The sequence below is a fragment of the Prionailurus viverrinus genome, chromosome B1, assembly GCF_022837055.1.
Source record: "Prionailurus viverrinus isolate Anna chromosome B1, UM_Priviv_1.0, whole genome shotgun sequence".
Taxonomy (NCBI): domain Eukaryota; kingdom Metazoa; phylum Chordata; class Mammalia; order Carnivora; family Felidae; genus Prionailurus; species Prionailurus viverrinus.
In genome coordinates this window covers 49,249,678-49,271,883 of record NC_062564.1, presented here as the reverse complement: position 1 = coordinate 49,271,883, position 22,206 = coordinate 49,249,678, and the positions used below count along the sequence as shown (strand labels likewise).

The 22,206-nt window shown below is 37.6% G+C and overlaps 1 protein-coding gene across 4 annotated transcripts in view; it reads left to right on the top strand.

Annotated features, from left to right (window-relative positions):
* Nucleotides 1-601: 601 nt before the first annotated feature.
* Nucleotides 602-22,206, top strand: part of PBK (PDZ binding kinase) — a 29,766-nt gene continuing 8,161 nt past the window's right edge. The window contains exons 1-6 of one of the 4 annotated variants that reach the window (XM_047857484.1): nucleotides 602-752; nucleotides 6,128-6,205; nucleotides 11,861-11,954; nucleotides 17,371-17,513; nucleotides 18,042-18,211; nucleotides 20,135-20,264. In XM_047857484.1, the coding sequence (XP_047713440.1) occupies nucleotides 6,148-6,205; nucleotides 11,861-11,954; nucleotides 17,371-17,513; nucleotides 18,042-18,211; nucleotides 20,135-20,264 (595 nt within the window). In that variant the 5' untranslated portion in view covers nucleotides 602-752; nucleotides 6,128-6,147. The other 3 variants (XM_047857483.1, XM_047857486.1, XM_047857485.1) reach the window with 3 other exon arrangements.

Genomic DNA, 22,206 nt, shown 5'->3' with positions numbered 1-22,206 from the left:
AAGCTCTTCCTGCTCAGGAGGTCATTCTATGACTTCATCTGTGTGCCTCTTGTAGTAACTACTATAGTCCATCCTGTGCAGTGGCGTTCAATACAAACCTGGCAAATGGTAGGTGCTCTATGAATGAAATGAACAAATGTTGAACTGAAAGTGGTCATTACAAGAGTTAGCAAGATTTCTAAATATTTTTCTTCATAGCCAAAAATAATTGTTACTCGAGGCTAATGCATTTCTAGTTAGAGTGTTTCATGACCAAATAAATCTGTAATAAAAATTTATATAATGATCATCACACATTTTGAGACCACTGTTTGTAACTGGGGAAGAATTTCAGCCTTAAGTACATGTATAAATATTCTTTTTAACCGGAGCTGTCCCTGTGGAAGGCTGACCGTGGCTATAAAAATCTGTTCGTCCTTTCGTGAGCTTCTTCCTTTTATTTGTCTTCAAGGCGTCCCCGTTTGATAGCAAGATACGCTCGCGGAGACTAGGAAAGGCCGGGAAACGACTTGCGAGAACAAGCAAGAACGGCTTGTTATGTCCTTCGCGCCACCCCGTAGTTTACGGCCTCGCAGGGGCGGCGCGCGCGGTTTTGAAAGCGGGGAGTGTCCCGTCGCAACGACTGTTAGCAAGTTCGCGTGTTGGCAGGTGGCGGGGCGCTGAGGCAGCCGCTGAGGGTCTTGTTGGCGGCCACGCGGGATCAGTGTTCAAGATAGCCTTGGCCTGGACCTCTCCACCCCAGCGCGGCTGCGGTAAGGGGAGCTTTTTGCGGACCCCCGACCACGCGTGAGCCCGGGTTGGAGCCGAACGCGCCCCCCGCCCCCAGCCGACTCCTCTGCGTTTGCTTCGTGACCGTTCAGGGGCCTAGAGGGAAAGGTGAAGACGTTGGGAATGTGGCGTTACACTGGGAATGACTTTTCGAAAAATGTTTGGGACCCAAACCCGAGTCTGAATCACGGATAGGGTGGGGATTTCAAGAAAGAAATTGCCTTTTCTCAAGAGCAGCCTAGCCATGTGTACTTTTAAGGAATATCCGCAGGAGAAGGTGATGGTGAGCACCCATCCAGCAAGGTGTCTGTATTTTACAATTGGTTTTATAGACCGTGTAGGCCCAGGACTCTGGTGTCTGTGTGCTTGAGGCTGGTACGCAGTGTGTAGGTACAGCTTAGATGCACCAGATTCGAACACGGGGGCGCGTGCCTGGTGGAAACGGCGGTTCATTACCCCGCAGCCGAGTGAGTCTCAATTCCAGCTCTTAGGAGCGGCTGGAATTGGTGAAGGATTTCTGGTGGGAATGGAGAGGGTGGGGATTGAGAAAGAGGAGTAGGAAGCACACTTCCCCTCTTTGAACGTCTCACCTGATGTTGCTTTCATTTTTCAAGTGAGGTGACTGAGCAGGTGGAAGAGGGATTTTAACAACCAGCCCACTATACGCTCCTGGATCAGGGGATGAACAGTCATGTGACTCTACGTGTAGGAATCCATAGCGTGTAAAGTGTACAGGACCCTAGAAATAATCTGGTCAGAACTTTGCCTTTCTTTTTCAGTCTACCTTTCCTGCCCATTTTCCTTTTTTCAATTAACGCTACCAATTCTCTCATTTTGTTGTTTTTTTCTTTTTTTCCTGTCTGTCTATACACTTTAGCTCTACCCAGTAGGATCCATGTATTTGTTTAGTCCTAGGGTGGCTTAGGCTCCAAAAGTTACTGACATCTGATCCAATAGATCTTTTGATTAGCTTGCTGAGCTCTGTTAATTTTTAAATACTGCTTCTTAAACAGTACTTGATTTTTTTTTAATATCCTAAATACTCCATAGACTATGAAATTTTGCCTAGCCCTACTACTCTCATTTTTAATGTATCTTCATGTAAGATAATCACAATTTTATGCTGTTACCTTCGTAAGGATTTTGTGATTTAGATTACAATGGTTATTTAGCAATTAATATGTAGATAGATCTATATACAGAGAGAGATTATATATAATATGAGAGTTTGGGCTTGTGGCCAGAAGCCATCTGTCAGACTGAGACCTAAACTGTGTATAGATGCCTCAGGCATCTTTTTCCACGACAAAACACAGTTTAGGCGTAGATAGGGTGTGGCCTCTTTAGATGTAAGTAGCTTCGAGTGGAAAGTGGAACTGAGTCCTAGAGTGTTCTAGAAAGTAATGTTAAAAGACCTGTTTAGGGGCCCTTGGGTGACTGTCAGTTAAGTGACTGACTCTTGGTTTCTGCTCAGGTCATGATCTCACGGTTCATGAGTTCCAGCCTCGCATCTGGCTCAGCATCCATGGTTACTCTTGGTTACATGAGTAACATGGTTACATCTCAGGTTACTCTTTTCCTCATTTCTTACATTCATTCCTCAGAGCTCTGTGTTTTCTATCTATATATACTCTTGAGGTGATCTTATCCAGTCTCTTGACTTTAATACCGTATACATGCTAATGTGCCACAAATTTGTATCTTCAACTTGGATTTCAGACCTATATCCAGCTGCCTACTTCACGTTTTTACTCAAATGTTTAATCAAGCATTCAGAATTGAGTTCCTGATTTCAGTAATGGCACCTCTATTCTTTCAGTTGCTCAGTCTGAAAACTTAGAGCTATCCTTGACTTTTCTCTCATTCCTAACAAAAATCCAAACATTAGGAAATCTTATTGGTTCCAGGTTCATAAGAACATCCAGAACCCAGCAAGAGCTGAAATCCTTATGGTGACTGAAGCTCTGTGGAAGAAGCTGAAGTCTTTATGGCTTCAGTGCTCTGCTTGATTTGCCATCCTGCATCCCCAAACTCTTGTGTCTTCATTTCCTTCTCCCTTTTCCTAGTCCTGCCCTCTTAGCTTTTCCTTGAACATTTATTTCTGCCTCAGGGCCTTTATATTCACTACTTTTGTCCTGCATACTTCCCCTAGATGCAGCTCCCCTGGGCTAGCTCCCTCACTTCCTTCAAATGAATCTCTTCAGATGAACCTCCTTTGACCACCCTAACTCAGATTTCAAGCCCTTTCCCAATACTCTGCCTCCCTTCACTGGTGTATATCTCCCCTGACTATATATCGTTATCTTATGTATTTCTTCTACTGTTTGTTTGGGTCTTGTTCACTGCTGGGTCTCCAGTGCCTAGAACAGTGCCCAGTACATGGTACATGCTCAATAAGTGTCTGCTGACTGAGTGAATGAACAGTAGCTTCTCTTAGGTAGACAGAAGTCTTAGAAGGTCATTGCAGTGCCCCCTTTACAACTTCTCGTGAGGGTAGATGAATGAAGAAGGAAGAAGGGGAATCAGAACCACATGGGGAAATTACTTCCAAAGTAGAAGTAGCTGCTTCAGCCCACTCTGTTAAAATAGTTTATCCTTCCTGAAAACTATGAAACTTGTTCTGAAAAAACGTGTTCCTCCCTTCCAGTTAAACGTTTCACTTGGTAAAATTAGTGTATATTTGCATGGAAAGGGGATCTTTGGTGTTCTAAATTCAGGTAAATCCAAAGACAGTGGTGACTGTAGCTACATTAAAAAAAAAAAACTACAAAGGTCTCATTAATAGACAAAGCTGGGCCTTTAAGGTGATTTTTCTTGGCAGAGTTTTTTAAAATGCTATTTCTTTGGGCTCTATACAAAATTTAAACATATGGTCTCTGTCTCCCAATATTTAATTAATTTATTTATTTTTTAACGTTTATTTATTTTTGAGAGACAGAGAATGAGCAGGGGAGGAACAGAGAGAGAGGGAGACACAGAATCTGAAGCAGGCTCCGGGCTCTGAGGTGTCAGCACAGAGCCCGACACAGGGCTTGAACCCACCAACTGTGAGATCATGACCTGAGCCAAAGTCAGTTGCTTAACTGACTGAGCCACCCAGGCGCCCCATATTTAATTTATTTTTTAATTTAAATTCCAGTGTAGTTAGCATACAGTGAATACAGTTAGAATATAGTTATATTCATTTCAGATGTACAATATAGTGATTCAGCAGTTCTGTATATTACTCAGTACTTAAGAGAAGTGTACTTTAAAAAAAATTTTTTTTTTACATTTATTTATTTTTGAGAGACAGAGTGAGACAAAGTGAGAGTGGGGGAGGGGCAGAGAGAGAGGGAGACACAGAATCCGAAGCAGGCTCCAGGCTCTGAGCTGTCAGCGCAAAGCCTGATGCGGGGCTTGAACCCACAGACCATGAGATCATGACCTGAGCTAAAGTCGGAAGCTCAACCGAATGAGCCACCCAGGCACCCCAAGATAAGTGTACTCTTAATCCTCTTCACCTATTTCACCCATCCTCCCCATCCTTCCCCCTGGGAACCACCAACTTGTTCTCTATAGTTAAGAGTCAGTTTTTTGGTTTGTTTTTGTTTCCCCCTGCCACCTTTGTTCATTTGTTTTGTTTTTTGTAATTCCACTTATGAGTGAAATCATATGGTATTCGTCTTTCTCTGACTGGCTTATTTCACTTAGCATTATACTCTCTCGATCCATCCATGTTGTTGCATGTGGCAAGCTTTCATTCTTTTTTAATGGCTAATATTCCATTGCATGTATAAACCACATCATCTTTATCCATTCATTTATTGATGGACACTTGGGTTGCTTCCATTATTTGGCTATTGCAAATAATGCTGCAATAGACTTCAGGGTGCATGTATCCCTTTGAATTAGTGTTTTGATATTCTTTGGGTAAATACCCACTAGTGAGATTACTGGATCATAGGGTAGTTCTATTTGCAGTTTTTTGAGGAACCTCCATACTGTCCTCCATAGTGGCTGCACCAGTTTGCATTCCCACCAACAATGCATGAGGGTTCTTTTTTCTCCACAACCTCATCAACACTTGTTTCTTGTGATTTTGATTTTAGCCATTCTGACAGGTGTGAGGTGATACCTCATTGTGGTTTTGATTTGCATTACCCTGATGGGGTGATGATGAACATCTTTTCATCATGTGCCTGTTGGCCATCTATGTCTTCTTTGGAAAAATTGTCTGTTCGTGTCTTCTGCCCATTTTTAATTGAATTATTATTTGGTGTTGTATAAGTTCTTTATATACTTTGGATACAAACCAAGCAAGCTTATAGACATGTAGTGACAGTTTGCTTTACAATAGATCTGATATGAAACCTAACTTTTTTTTAAAAAGAAAAAGTAATATTTAAAGTTTTTATTTAAAAGATTCCTTAAGAAATATGTTACAGAAGAAATAAAAAGCTTAGATTAATTGCTTGTATATGAAGTATGTACATTTTCTGTTAATAGATAATTTTTACAGAATTTATTGAGATATAATTCACACAAAATAAAATTCAGTTTCTGAAAGGATACAATTTGGTGGTTTTATTAGGAATAGTCAGAGTTGAATATGTTAAGTCAATACCTAATTTTAGAACATTTTTATCATCACAAAAGGATACCCCATACCCACTAGCAGTCACTCTATGTTCTCCATTCTCCTCAGCTCCTGGCAATTACTAATCTAATTTCTGTCTGTGGATTTGCTTATTTTGGACGTTTTGTGTAAACGGAATCATGCATGTGGCGTCTTGTGTCTGGCTTCTTTCCCTTTAGCATAATGTTCTTAAGGTTCATTCACTTTGCAGTATACATCAGGACTCTTTCTTCTGACTGAATAATATTCTCTTGTGTGTGTTGTATACCATATTTTGTTTTTTCATCATCTGATGAATACTTCTATTCCCTTTTTTTGGCTATTATAAATGAATGCCTCTTGCATAGACAAGTTTCTTTAAAGCTTATAAAAGACCTATGAACAATGGCCCCTGGGAAGTGTGAGAGGGAAAGTTAACTACACCTTTTTGTACTAGGTGATTTTTTTTTAACCAAATGTATATATTACCTTTTTTTTTTTTACCAAGTGCGTATATTGCTTTTTAATTCAAGCAAACAAACAAATAAACAGTGACCTTGGGTAAGTAGTTGTACCTCTCTAGATTTTAATTTTCTCATTGTAGATAAAATTAAAGTAAATATTTATTATGGTCTTTTTCAGTTCTCAAATTTTATGTTTATATGATAAAATGAGTCATAGTGTTATAGGATTTTTTTTTTCATGAATGAGAGTTGTATTCTGCAGAACTGGAGTGTAACTTTCAATTTGTTTTCATCATAGGACCTAGAGTGATTATTACAATGGAAGAAATCAATAATTTCAAGACACCAAGCAAATTATCTGAAAAAAAGAAATCTGGTAAGATATAAAATCTTTCTTCATTGTTACTGTTATTAGAAATGTCTTAGTATTATTAGAGTTTGATCCTCTAGTTATTATTTATCATACACAAGTAATTTTAGCATAAGTCTTTATAATGTTGATTTTAACAAGACTTATTTTGTAGGCCTGGGTTTGGCCATCTTTTGGCTAATTTTGTTGACCTCCTAATAGATTTGGAGGTTCTCCCTGGTGAAGAATCAATTTGAACCATTAAGGAACTACTTTATCTTTCCTCTTCTCATACATGCAGTGCTCCTGGTAGGGAAAGATATTTTCCAAGGCAATTCAGTGGATAAAGGGTAATCTTTTCAACAAATAGTATCCTGAAACCATGCTAAAGTCACTTATTCTATTAGCTTTTTTAGAGATTGCTGAGGCTATTATATACATAGTAGGTACTGTCTTAGATAAATAAATACAGTGTTACTTTTTTTCTTTACCAGTCTGTATTTTATTTCCTTTTTCTTTCTTTATGTCACTGGCTCTAGTATATTTTTTAATAGAAGAGGTGCAAGTGGATACTTGCTTGTTCCTAATGAAGTTAGATTTTGGTTTTTCATAGTTATCCTTTATCAGGTTGAGGGATTTACTTTTATTTTCTTCTATTCTCCTTCATCAGGTTGAGGGTTGTTATGAATGGATGTTGACTTTGTCAAGAACTGTTTCAGAATCTATTGGGATATTTTGCTTTTTTAGTTTTCAAGGTGGTAAATTATGTTAATTTTCAAATGTTAAACCAACCTTTCATTCCTGGGGTAAAGCCAGTTTGGTCATGATGTATTTTATATATTGCTTCAGTCAGTTTGCTAATATTTTCTATGTTCATAAGGGATATTGGGCTGTAGGTGTCCGTTTTTGGAATATCTTTCTGATTTTGATATCAGCGTATTCTATATTCATAAAGTAAGGTGGAAAGTGTTTCTTTCTTCTTGAAGAGTATATGTAGAGTGATAGTTTTTCCTTAACTGGTTTTCTTCCTTTACTGATAGTAAAGCCATGTGGCCTGAAGTTTTCTTAGGAGGAAATTTTTTTTTTTTTTTTGCTATTTATTTATTTATTTATTTATTTATTTATTTATTTATTTTTCAATATATGAAATTTATTGTCAAATTGGTTTCCATACAACACCCAGTGCTCATCCCAACAGGTGCTCTCCTCTACCCATCACCCACCCTCCCCTCCCTCCCACCCCCCATCAACCCTCAGTTTGTTCTCAGTTTTTAAGAGTCTCTTATGCTTTGGCTCTCTCCCACTCTAACCTCTTTTTTTTTTTTTTTTTTTTTTTTTTCCTTCTCCTCCCCCATGGGTTTCTGTTAAGTTTCTCAGGATCCACATAAGAGTGAAAACATATGGTATCTGTCTTTCTCTGTATGGCTTATTTCACTTAGCATCACACTCTCCAGTTCCATCCACGTTGCTACAAAGGGCCATATTTCGTTCTTTCTCATTGCCATGTAGTACTCCATTGTGTATATAAACCACAATTTCTGTATCCATTCATCAGTTGATGGACATTTAGGCTCTTTCCATAATTTGGCTATTGTTGAGAGTGCTGCTGTAAACATTGGGGTACAAGTGCCCCTATGCATCAGTACTCCTGTATCCCTTGGGTAAATTCCTAGCAGTGCTATTGCTGGGTCATAGGGTAGGTCTATTTTTAATTTTCTGAGGAACCTCCACACTGTTTTCCAGAGTGGCTGCACCAATTTGCATTCCCACCAACAGTGCAAGAGGGTTCCCGTTTCTCCACATCCTTGCCAGCATCTATAGTTTCCTGATTTGTTCATTTTGGCCACTCTGACTGGCGTGAGGTGATATCTGAGTGTGGTTTTGATTTGTATTTCCCTGATAAGGAGCGACGTTGAACATCTTTTCATGTGCCTGTCGGCCATCTGGATGTCTTCTTTAGAGAAGTGTCTATTCATGTTTTCTGCCCATTTCTTCACTGGGTTATTTGATTTTTGGGTGTGGAGTTTGGTGAGCTCTTTATAGATTTTGGATACTAGCCCTTTGTCCGATATGTCATTTGCAAATATCTTTTTCCATTCCGTTGGTTGCCTTTTACTTTTGTTGGTTGTTTCCTTTGCTGTGCAGAAGCTTTTTATCTTCATAAGGTCCCAGTAATTCATTTTTGCTTTTAATTCCCTTGCCTTTGGGGATGTGTTGAGTAAGAGATTGCTACGGCTGAGGTCAGAGAGGTCTTTTCCTGCTTTTAGGAGGAAAATATTAACTGTGCCTTCATGGTTAATAGGTATAGGGCTCTTCAAATCATTTATTTCTTCTTGTGTAAGCTTTGTTAGTGTTTTTCATAGAATTTTTTCACTTTCAAGTTGTCAAACTGTTATCCGTGTATACTCTTAATACCTTATTACCCTTCTAATGTCAGTAGGATCTGTGGTGATATCTCCTTTTTCATGTCTGATACTTGTATTTTATATTTTCTTTCTTGACTTGACATTTATCTATTTTGGTGAATGTTTCAGGCACTTGGAAAGATCATACTTTCTGCTGTTAGGTACAGTGTTCCATGAATATCATTTAGGTCAAGCTGGTTGATTTACTTAGGTTGTTTCGTTCATATCTTCTCTATCTTTACTGATTTTATTTATTCTCTTACTGAGAGAGGTGTCTCCACCTACAGTTGTGGATTTACTTTTGAGTTCTATCAGTGGTTACTTTATGTATTTTGAAGCTTGTTACTGGACACCTATACATTTAGGATGGTTATTTCTTTTGATGATTTACCCCTTTTTTTTATTAAAAAAATTTTTTTTAATGTTCATTTTTGGGAGAGAGACAGTGGGTGAGGGGCAGAGAGAGAGAGGGAGACACAACTTGAAGCAGGCTCCCCGGTCTGAGCTGGCAGCAGAGCCCAATGTGGGGCTCGAACCCATGAACCGTGAGAGCATGACCTGAGCCAAAGTTGGACGCTCAACAGACTGAGCCACCCAGGCACCTCTGATGATTTACCCCTTTACTATTATGAAATGTCTTTCTTTATCCAGTGTTGTACTGTCTGTTTCAAGTTCACTTTATGTGATAGTAATAGAACCAATCCGGTTTAATTTTGATTAGTGTTTGAAGCATATGTTTTCCAACTTTTTACTTTTAACCCGTCTGTGTTTTTCTATTTAAAGTAAGTTTATTATAGACAGCATGTAATTATGTCTTGTTTTGCTTATATCCATTCTGAAACTTCTGCCCTTAATAGGACTGTTTAGTCATTAGCCATATGTGCTGATTTAAATTTAGGTTCAAATGGGGCACCTGGGTGGCTCGATTGGTTAAGCATCCAACTTCAGCTCAGGTCATGGTCTCCCCATTTGTGGGTTCAAGCCCTGCGTAGGGCTCTGTACTGACAGCTCAGAGCCTGGAGCCTGCCTCAGATTCTGTGTCTCCCTCTCTCACTGCTCCTCTCCCGCTCACACACTCTCTGTCTCTCAAAAATGAATAAACATTAAAAAAAATTTTTTTTTAATTTAGGTTCAAATGAATTAAAATTAAATACAATTACAAATTTAGTTCCTCAGTTGTACTACTTTTCAAGTGCTCAATAACCACATATGTAGTGACTACATAGTGGACAACACAGATACAGAATATTTCCATCATGACAGAGAGTTCTATTGGACAACACTGTTTAGACTATTTACCTTTAATGTAATTCCCTGTGATTGGATTAAATCTATTTTGCTATTGTCTAATAGCTCACTGGTGATTTCTTTATATTTTTCCTTTATTTTTATTATTTTTACACAGAGAGAGTATGAACACACACGAGAGCATGTGCAAGCAGGGGAGGGGCAGAGGGAGAGAGAGAAGCTCAAGCAGGCTCCACACCCAGCAAGGAGCCTGACAGGGGACTCTGTCTCACAACTGTGAGATCGAGACCTGAGCTGAAACCACGAGTCAGAAATTTGACTGAGCTACCCAGACACCCCTGTATATCTTTCCTAGTCTTTTTTTTTTTTCTGTGCTTCATTTTGGTAGTTTTTGTTGCTTTGTCTTAAAATTTAGTTGCTTTCTCCTCTAAGATGATGTTATTCTTATCCATTGTATTTTTTATTCCTTGAAGTCCCATGAGGTTTTGTTTTTTGTTTTTTGTTTTTTGTTTTTTTTACATCTTCTTTGCTTGTTCTGCTCACATTTTCCTTTACATTACTGAGTATGTTTTTTTAAGATTTACATTTTAAGGTTCTTAACCTCCAAAGTCTCTGTTACTGTCATTTTATGGTATATTTCTATTGGCTTATTTTTCTCCTGGTATGGATTATGTTTCTCCTTTCGTGCCTGGTAATTTTTTTCGGCTGCTGGACATTTTACATTGTTGAGGGCTATATTTTCTTGTTCCTTGCAAAGGTGTGTGATTTTGTTATGGTCCAGTTACCTGCCCATTATTAGCTTATTTCTTTTGAGGCTTTGAAGCTTTATTCTAAACCTTTTCCTTGAGCTAAAATATAGCTATACTATTAAATTGTGACCATTTAGAGGACTTTAATCAATACCCTGTGTGTTACAGAGTTACCACACTCTGGTTGATGGTGAGAGAACTATTCCTAGACCTGTGTGATCTCTGACTGTCGTTGAGTCTACTGCTTGCATTTGGTGCTTTCCTTGACTTTGGGATGTTCTATTCATCGTATGTCAGATAACCAAACACACAAAGGGAGACCTCTTTTCAGCTCTCTGGAGCTTTCTCTCTCATTTTCTGGCTCCCTGTAGTTCCCTGCTCCACAAATTCTAGCTTCTTAGGCCTCCTTGACCCTTGATCTCCATCTTCTAAATTTGATTAAGATTTCTGGGCTCTATTTCTTTGTGCTGCAGCCCAGAAAGTGCCTTCAAGCAATAAGTTAGGGCAATGGTAGGCCTTACCTCATTTGTTTTTCTTCTCTCAGACATTTATTGTCAAATGTCTGAAAACTTGTATCAAGTTTTTTAATTGTTCATGATGAGAAGATTGTTCAATTGTTCACGAACAAAAGTAGGACTCCTCTATCTCATCTTTTTTAATGACTGTATCATGCTCTATAATACAAATATAGTATAATTATGACTCCAGTGATGACTCCTTAGATGTTTTGTTTGTTTTTTGCAGTCACAAAATCAGATCCCCAGTATTCAAATATATATGTGTGCATGCACGTGTGTCTATGATGTCTTTCAATCATTGGCAAACAGCATATAGTAAATAGTTCAGGTTTTGTGGGCCACATAGGGACTGTATGGACTGTTTTATTTCTAAGTAATCTCTACACCAAACATGAGGCTCGAACTCACAACCCCGAGATCAAGAGTTACATGCTCTACTGACTGAGCCAGCCAGGCACCCCTCATATTCTTCTTTATTTATTTCTTCACAACACTTTCATAATCTAAGAATAAATCTTAGCTTGTGGGCCAAACAAAAATAGGCTGTTTGCTGACCCCTGCTTTGGTGTTGCCATAAGATAGGGCTCCAAAAGTAGACATAGTCAAAGGATATCCATTTAAAATTAGGGTAGATAATAGTATCAGATTGCTCTCCAAAAGACTATGCCAATTAATACTCATATGTTGAAAATATTAGGATGCTTATGTAGAGGTCTTTTCAAACATTAACTTTCTATTTTTTATTTCTCTTTCTGACATCAGCACTATGTTCAACTCCATGTATAAATATTCCTGCCTCTCCATTTATGCAGAAGCTTGGCTTTGGTACTGGAGTAAATGTCTACCTTATGAAAAGGTGAGTATAACATTCCAGATTAACCTTTTCACATGAAACATAGATGCACTGTACTTGGAGACAAAGAATATGAAAATTCAAATATTTTGATTTGAGGTATGTTCCTGACCTTATCTGACTGCTGTATTCCAGTCCTAGAACATTTTATAATTTGTCAAGAGTTTTTCCTGGTATACTTTTCTCCTAACTTCCTGGTGATGGGTTACTAAAGAGGTAATTTACAATTTTTCCTTGGCTTGTGTGGGAAGGGAAAGGGATAGAGGAAAGGGGTTCCTGTATGGTAACAATGCAGGATTCTCAATAAGAAAATCTCAGAAAGGATGCTAATATTGGGGGATGTCAATGACTGCTAATCTCTGTTTGGAGAGTGGCCTTCTCAAGATGCTCTCATTTAAAGAAGTAAAGTTTTTTATTTCTTCTGTCGTTGTTAAGTGAGAAGGGTATATACAGGATTTTAAAGCAGGAAATTTGTGTTAAAAGAAAAATGAAATTATAAGTGTCAACAAACACATTCTTAAAAAAATTGTTTCTGTAGGGGCGCCTGGGAGGCTCAGTCGATTAAGCGTCTGACTATTGATTTCTGCTCAGGTTATGATCTCACAGTTTGTGGGATCGAGCCCCTTGTCAAGGCTCTGTGCTGACAGTGCAGACCCTGCTTGGGATTCTGTCTCTCCCTCTGTCTCTGCTCTTCCCCACTCTCTCTCAATAAAAAAATAAACTTAAAACAAAATTTTTTTTTTCTTTGACTCATTACTCTGTACCTAGTTTCATGTTTCTTAAGTGGCAAACAACTTAGGTCAATATATATTCCTTAATGCATTCTTAGAATTAGCCTGACTTCCACCGTATCCTTAGCTTCATCCAGGTTTATGTTGTTTCCAAATAGAAATGCTTTCTTCAGTAAAAAGCTAATGAATTGAGGGCCACCTGGGTGGCTCAGTCAGTTAAGCATCCAACTTCGGCTCAGGTCATGATCTCATGGTTCATGAGTTTGAGCCCCACTTGGGGCTCTGTGCTGCCAGCTCAGAGCCTGGAGCCTGCTTCAGATTCTGTGCCTCCCTCTCTCTTTGCTTTTCCCCTGCTCGTGCTCTGTCTCTGTCTCTCAAATATAGATACATGTTAAAAAAAATTTTTTTTAAAGCTAATGAATTGAGAATAACATAGCAATTATATATAAGTGGCTATTCTTGAAGAATTTTTGCAGTTTAAACACCTTCTTTGTGTGTTTCTGTGCTATTTATTTTCTGGACATTCTTTAGTGTCTAAAAACTCTTGTCCAAACTATTTTGAAAGGAAAACATTTCTCACAGGTTCATGGTTAGTCTCGTTTTCCCCCCTTTTAAAAAAATGTCCTTAAATGTAAACTGTGTTGCCAACAAAGTTCTATGTATGAGAGACTTAATTAGAAAGCTTCACATTGTTGATACTGAAAAATAGCCCTCACTGCCTGACCATACCACTCCTAATGTGGCCCTGTCAACCCGGATTTTCTTTTACTGGGAACCTGGACATTTCCTTTACTTCTCTAGTGAATCGGATCCTGTTTTTCTGTATCTTACATCTTACTGTTTCTTGGTTTACATTTCATTTTGATTGAGGGCATTAGTAGCTCCCCATGAAAAGATGCACAGGAAATAGATTTTTGAGAATTTGCATTTTTGAAAATGTTTTCATTTTACCCATGTACTTGAATGGCCCTTTTTGTTTTTCTGGATCACAATTCTCCTCTGGAAATAATTTTCCTCTAGAATTTCGGGGGCATTGCTCCATTGTTTATTAGCTTATAGTGGCGCTCTTGACATTTCTGAAGCTTTTTATATGATCTGTTTTATGTAATCTGTCCCTCCCACTGTCCTGGAACCTTGTATGATCTGTTTGTCACCAGTGTTCCTGAAATTTCACAATGACATACATGGGTATGGACCTTTTGGAATCTGAAAATTCCTACTCTTAAATTTTAAGGTACTATTTTTTAAATTACTTTGTTGATAGTTTTTACCACCTTTCCCCCCTACCCCCCATTCTCTTCTCTATCAGGAATTCCTATTATCTACCTTTTGCGTGGGGGGGGTGGTGGTTCTTTTTTCTCTCTGTCTTTTTGCCCTGTTTTCTGGGAGATTTCTCCAACCTCATCTTCTGATATGTCTATTTTTTCATTTTTGTCTCTCTTTTTTTAAAAAATTTTTAGACAGAGCATGAGTGGGGGAGGGGTAGAGAGAGGGAGACACAGAATCCAAAGCAGGCCCCAGGCTCTGAGCCGTCAGCAGAACCTGAAACGTGGCTCAAACCCGAAGACCATGAGATCATGACCTGAGCCAAAGTCAGATGCTTAGTTGACTGAGCCACCCAGGTGCCCCTGTCTGTCTTGTTTTTAATGAACTATCTGAAAGTTTTCCATTCTAAAATGGCATCCTAAGTCTTTTGAGGGTGCTATAAGTGCTCTGTATCCGGATCTGGATATTAATATACACATGTGAAAACACATTGAGCATTTAGTGTGCATCTGGCCATGAATTACCCTTTCCTCGTGTGGTTCACAGGTTCTCAACTGTGCCAGTACTAATCTCAGTTAAAGACCCTCTGCCTTTATCCCTTCCAAAGCCAGTCTCCAGTCTTCAGAAGCCGGGGGACTAGGAGGTGGACAACTGCTAGTGATACAGAATTGGGGAGGGCATCTAGGAATTCATATGCTTTTTTTTTTTTTTTTTTTTAACGTTTATTTATTTTTGAGACAGAGACAGAGCATGAACAGGGGAGGGGCAGAAGAGAGGGAGACACAGAATCCGAAACAGGCTCCAGGCTCTGAGCTGTCAGCACAGAGCCCGACGTGGGGCTCGAACTCACGGACCGTGAGATCATGACCTGAGCCGAAGTCGGACGCTTAACCGACGGAGCCACCCAGGCGCCCCTGCTTTTTAAGTAACTTTCAGGAAGTTCACTGGGCCTGTTAAGTCAGTTACTTTAATCTTTTTTCCAAGCTTCCAGAAATGTGTTGTCTCCTCTGCATTATTTCCATTCTTCTTGTTGGATATAGGTCTTAATATACCCATTTGCTTTTATTTTAGTGGGGCTTGGGAGGTATCAAAATCATATGTGTAGTTTCCAGCTATGATTTTAATCTAGAAGTCTATATTTTTTTATGTTAAATCAAATTTGCATTCCTAAATTAACTTAGTTGTGATATATTACTATTTTTTAATAAAACTGCTGGCTTCATTTTGCTCTTTAGGAGTTTTACAGATATGATTTAAGTGGAATTAGCTTGTGATTTTCCATTTTCGCTGTCCCTGTTTGATTTGTTTATTAAGGTTATACTAAATTCATAGTCCCCTTTCTTTCTATTCCCTGGAACAGTTTATGTAAGATGGAACGATAGCTTCCTTGAAAGTTTAATAAACTCACTTGTAAAATTATTTAGGCTTACTGTTTGTTACAAGGATATTATAAACTCTTGATTATGTTTTCTTAGAAATTTGTCCATTTTGTCTTTTAATTTTATTGAGGTAAAAGTTGTATTTATTCACGTATTTTTGTATCTCTGACAAATCTGTGGCTGTTTTTGTTAACAATATTATTGTTCGGGTCTTCTTTTATCTTTATTCCTACTGCGGTCTCATTAAAGATCTGCCTGTTTTATCTTTTCAACAAACCAACATATAGTTAGGCAAAATATTTTATTCAGATTTCATAAATATGTCTGTAGATTGAGATATGTTATGGAAAGGCAAATATGGAATTGTTCACTGAATTCTAAAATTTTTTTAATGTTTATGTATTTTTGAGAGAGAGAGAGACACAGAGTGATCAGGAGAGGGGCAGAGAGAGAGGGAGACACAGAATCTGAAACAGGCTCCAGGCTCTGAGCTGTCAGCACAGAGCCCAACATGGGGCTTGAACCCATGAACCGGGAGATCATGACCTGAGCCAAAGTTGGTTGCTTAACTGACTGAGCCACCCAGGTGCCCCTGTTCACTGAATTCTAAACACTCAGGAGTTGAGGGGTACCTTTGAAACTTGAAATACATATTTTTCTTTTTTTTTTTTAATGTTTATTTTGAGAGAGAGTGTGCATGTGCCTCATTGTGAAGATTCCAAATTTATTTCTAAAAATGACTAGCCTCAAGTAAAATTGTGGTGTATTATTTTTCATATTTTTAAGTTTATTTTGAGAGAGTGCGAGCGCACACCAGCAGGGGAAGGGCGGAGAGAGAGGGAAAAAGAGAATCCCAAGCAGGCTCTGCACTGTCATTGCAGTGGAGCTCGATCTCAGGACCAAGAGATCACAACAACCTGAGCCGATATCAAGAGACGGGCGTTTAACAGACTGAGCCACCCAGGCACCCTGAAAAATATATTTTTCATAATAAAATGGTATGGAAGAGGTCATCTTCAAATACTGTTGTTATCTAAAACTGGAGGTTTAAGAATAGTTCGGATAAACTTGTGTATGATAGATGTATGTAAATTAAATCTAGCAATCCTTTAAGTGCATGTTTTTTTGATTTAAAAAAAGAGAGAAAAAAGGTCCTGTGATCATAGAGCTGTGTTCATGAAGTGGTAGGTTCTTGGCTCTGTCTATTGTTTTATCTTCCTATTGTTAAACTTTTTATCTCTAACTTTTGAGGCTCTTTCATTAGCTTTTGTGCCCATATGTCGCATACACTTTGTCCTTGTTAATTTGCTGTACCTATAAATAACTACCTACTTTATCAGGTAAACTTTTCCCTGAGTTTGTTTTACCTATTTATTTAGACTTCAAAATGTTTACATCTTAAATATTCTTAAAATGGCTGTATCTTCCTAGAAAATAGACACTTTATATTTTTTTCTCATTTGTATGTTTATTATCTCCTTAAACATATGTCTTTTGAGTAGATGGTGAACAGTATAGGATGGACTGGCTAGTGTAGGGACACAATATTTGTTGGTTAAGAACAATCTGTTATTCTTTGCATGGTCATATATGAGTCAAATGTTTTTTGTACATCTCTTCTTTAAACTTCTTGGACATTAATGTTTATTATTTACCATTCTGTAACTTGCCTGTGGTACATATAGTTAAGTGTTTGATAAGTAGTTGGTAGTCTGACATGCTGGAATGGAAAAATTAGAAAATAGTATAATTTTGAAGTTTAAAATTTATAACATTCCATCTTTTTCCTTCTAATTGTCTCTTTTTAACCCATCCCTTTCAGCAATAGATGTCAGGCTTCTCTTATAATTAACAGATATATTAGCTAGATATCTTCCTTAAAAAGGATATGGAGCAGAGGTGTTGATAGTTGAAAATATTTTTTGAAAATGTTTAAAACAAATTACTATTGAGCTCTTTTCAAAATGTGTAAGTTCTTCCTAGTCATTTGAAATACATTGTGGTTCTTATTCTTTCTATATAATTTTTGATTATTTTTTTAAGATCTCCAAGAGGTTTGTCTCATTCTCCTTGGGCTGTGAAAAAGATTAACCCTAGATGTAATGATCATTATCAAAGTATGTATCAAAAGAGGCTAATAGATGAAGCTAAGATTTTGAAAAACCTCCATCATCCAAACATTGTAGGTAAGTTTAAATTTATTTCGTAGCAGTATGTGTGTTTATTCAGACACTTTGTAATAATCTCTTAACCAGTTTCACTAATAAAAATGGAGATGATGGTGGAGTTTGGCAAGAATCAAATTATTGTGACTGTTTTAGAATATAAATTATTATGTAATATTTGTAATGTTTATATATATTTAAAATTTCATGGGAATAGATATAGTCATTATGATGCTGGCACTGTAAAGAATTCAGGAATATACAATGATCTTATTTAGAGAATTTCCTTATTTTCTAATATAATTAAGACTGGTGAAACCATTATATTTAGGAAGGCATAGAGCATTTCATTTAAAAATACTTTAATTTGCAATACTGTTGGCAAGCACTGAAGTCATTTTAAATTATATCTACTGAATTAGTTTCATAAATAGTGGTTTCATTGTATTTTGTCAGTGTTACTCCAGACACGTTTTCGATCACTGTAAAAAAACATAAATACAGTTGTTCTTCCCTATTCTAGTAAGAAAATATCCTGTTTTCTTTAAGGTTATCGTGCTTTCACTGAAGCCAGTGACGGTAGTCTGTGTCTTGCTATGGAATATGGAGGGGAAAAGTCTTTAAATGACTTAATAGAAGAACGAAATAAAGACAGCCAAGATCCTTTTCCAGCAGCCATAATTTTAAAAGTTGCTTTGAACATGGCAAAAGGGTTAAAGGTAACCATGCCATTATGTTTTAAATGACTTCTGTGGGACTTTATATACCTAATTACAAGGTGGGATTTTTTTTCCCCCAAAAGAGGTAGTTGCCTTAAGTTAAAGTCTTTATAAACTCTCCTATTGCATAGTGCACTATTTCCTTGTTTTGATCAGCAAAGTATTGTTTGAAGCCTTTACGTAGCCTGAAATAACCCAACCCAGGTAGTTTTGTTTATAGAGATCATGTGTTAGGTGTAGTTAAAAGGATTAATCAGTTTAACACAAATGTAGTAATTATTCCTGGAGGTGCAGCCTAACCCTTCTTTCATGTAAATAAACCTCTTAAGATTGTTTTGTGGGATGTTAAGTTTTGAACATCAGTTTACATGTGTGGGTTAAATGAAAAAAGCTCTCTCAATGTTATGCAAATAAATTGTTGTGACTTTTGATAGATACTGTGTAAAGAAGGAAAACTTTTGTTTTAAAGTTTATTTATATATATTTTAGAGAGTGAATGCAAGAGAGAGCAGGGGAGGAGCAGAGAGAGGGGAAGACAGAATCCAGAGTAGGCCCCATGCTGTCAGTGAGGAGCCTGACTTGGGGCTTGAACTCACAAATGGTGAGATCATGACCTGAGCGAGATCAAGAGTTGGACACTTAACCAACTGAACCACCCAGGCACCCCGGGAAAAGAATTCTTTATCCTAATAACCAAACAGAAGTAATGCTGGTTCTAAAACACTGTTGAATGACTCAAAAGTGGATCATGATTGATACTGATATCAAAGTCGCATGTTAAGAGTTAGTATGTAAGCCAATTTGACAATAAATTATATTCATTAAAAAATAAATAAAAGAAAAAAATAATTGTATTAGTTTTGGGGCACCTGGGTGGCTCAGTTAGTTAAGCATCTGACTCTTGATTTCAGCTTAGGTCATGAACTCACAGATCGTGAGATCAAGCCCCATGTCGGGCTCTGTACTGACAGTGTGGAGCCTGCTTGGGATTCTTTCTGTCCCTCTCTCTCTCTCTCTGCCCCTCCCCAGCTCACTCGTGCTCTCTCTCTCTCTCTCTCTCTTTCAAAATAAATAAATAAACTTTTAAAAAAAATAATAAGTTAAGCACAGTAAGTGTTCCAAGATACATACCAAAAATTGTCTCTGCAGTATTTTCAAACCCAGCTCACAGAGTAGATGCTCAGATGCTGATGAACAAATAACAGTGTAGCAAGATTATTTTTGATTATGCGTGAGTAGCATTACTAAGAAAGAGTTGGTGTGTAAAACAAAATATAGTCTTAGATTACATTTCTGCTTCCTCTTCTGCTTGTGACCTCTGTGTAGCCCTTAGTCATCTGTTCTGCATCACCTCAGTCATTTGAGAAAAGTGTGCCTCATTGTGAAGATCCCAAATTTACTTCTAAAAATGACTAGCCTTAAGGAAAATTTGGTGAATTTTTAAAAATATATTTGTATTATTTAGAGAGAGAGAGAGCCATGAGCAGGGGAGGGGCAGAGAGAGGGAGAGAGAGAATCCCAAGCAGACTCCCCGCCCCGCCTTAGAGCCTGTTGGAGGGCTCAGTCTCACGAACCATGAGATCATGACTGACTGAGCCACCCAGGTGCTCCAATTGTGGTATATTTTTAAAGCTGCAGTGTCTTCTTGTAATAGACAAGTATGAGATGAGTTTGAAAATAAAAAAGTTAGCTTACCTATAAATGGACATTGATTTTCAAAGACTCCTTTAGGTCTGGTCAGTATGGCGGACTATGGTAACAAAGGATGTTCCCTGGTCTGACTTCAGATAGTTTGAAATGATGAACAGATACAATCCTACAGTTCAGGAAGGGAGTTCAAGTTGTTATTTTTGTTTGAAGGTTATGCTATATTTTTATCAGTTTATATATTTGCTCAGATGTATTAAATTTCAACTGTTTTAGTATCTACACCAAGAAAAGAAACTGCTTCATGGAGACATAAAGTCCTCAAATGTTGTAATTAAAGGTGATTTTGAAACAATTAAAATCTGTGATGTAGGAGTCTCTCTACCACTGGATGAAAATATGACTGGTAAGTAGTATTTTTTTTTATTTTTATGCAATTTTTAGGTTTCTAATTTTTACATATTTAAATAGGTAATAAGTTTATATACTTAAAATTAAAAACTATGTATAAAAAGTATACAATAAATAATACCAGTCCTTTCCTGTCTCTCTTCCACCCAGCCTCCAGCCCCCTGCTTTGTCACACCAATATAAATTATTGCATTTTTATTAATATACTTTAACTGAAGATAACTTTAGGAACTATTTCTAACCTGGCTTGGGATTTTTATGTGGTAAAATATCTGGGAGTAGAAAACAGTTTTAATAAGGTTTTATAAAGGAACTCATTTAGTTTCGCATAATGATAAGATTGGGGAAACTGGTAGAAGAAGAAATGGGTGGAAGGAGGAGAGAGGGATGCTAATAAAGCTAGATCTTCTGCTGCTTGCCCTTTGGCCTGCCCCGACTCCTTCTCTGATGTAAATACTGACCATTCTCGACTCCTTCTTTGATATAAATACTGACCATTCTCAGTGAATTTAAGATCTTGGTAAGAACCAAGAGCCAGCATCATAAAGAAGGTCCCTGCTTTAAACATGTTATTTAATAAATAACATTTAAATGTGCTTCTTCATATGAATATGTGGTAAAATGAAGGTTAATGAATGCTGTTTAGAACTTTTGTACGCTTTTTTTTTTTTTTTATGTTTATTTATTTTCGAGAGAGACAGCACGAGCAGGGTAGAGGCAGAGAAAGAGGGAGACAAGGAATCTGAAGCAGGCTCCAGATTCCGAGCCATCAGCACAGAGCCCGATGCGGGCTCGAACTCAAAAACCGTGAGATATGACCTGAGCTGAAGTCAGACGCTCAACCAACTGAGCCACCCAGGCGCCCCAGAACTTTTGTACACTTTAATTTCTAGTAAAAATCAGCGAGTTAAGTGAAGAAAAAAGCCAAGATGAATAGAGTGACTTTATAAAGATGTCTGTATTCATTCATAAAGATAGGACTGTTATGAGCCTTTAGGCTATATAACTGCTACCAAGTTGAAACTTTCGAAAATAAAGGAGAAATTATGAAACGATGCAAGTAAGATTTTTTGGCATAATTTTCTCAATCCTTAGTAGGTCAAATAGACAAAACTAAGATGTAGAATATCTGAGTAGATAATAAGGTGAATCTCTATACATCCAAGTATTTATTAAAACTGAACGCACAGGGGCGCCTGGGTGGCGCAGTCGGTTAAGCGTCCGACTTCAGCCAGGTCACGATCTCGCGGTCCGTGAGTTCGAGCCCCGTGTCAGGCTCTGGGCTGATGGCTCAGAGCCTGGAGCCTGCTTCCGATTCTGTGTCTCCCTCTCTCTCTGCCCCTCCCCCGTTCATGCTCTGTCTCTCTCTGTCCCAAAAATAAAAATAAACGTTGAAAAAAAAAAATTAAAAAAAAAAAAAAAAACTGAACGCACATAAAGTTACAAGAGAGAACCTGAGATTACATTGTCCTCAGTGCTGCAAATCTAAAAATTAGTGACACAATTGGAAACAAAACACCCACATTTTTCAAGAATTTAAAATATTTGTAAATAATTCTTAGCTGAAATCAAATTCCAGCTATACTGTATTTAGAAAATCAAATCAAAACCTATTCGATATGGTCAATACTAAAAGCAAAACATTTTCATTATTTAACCTTTATGAAACTAAGTTTGAGTTTTGAATTCACATCAGGTAAAAACATAAATGAAGCCTTAGAGACAGAAAGCAGAAGTGAATGAATAAATCCATAAATTCTGCATTATCCCAACATGATCTGTTTTATTTTAGAACATGTCAAAGTTCATGGTTTGTAAACATGTGAAGTTCAACCTTGATACATGTTCAAACATAGCCAGGAAAATTTTGTGAAAGAATGATGAACAGGAATTTTCCTGAGGTGATGTTAAGTATTATAAAGCCACAGTAGTGAAAG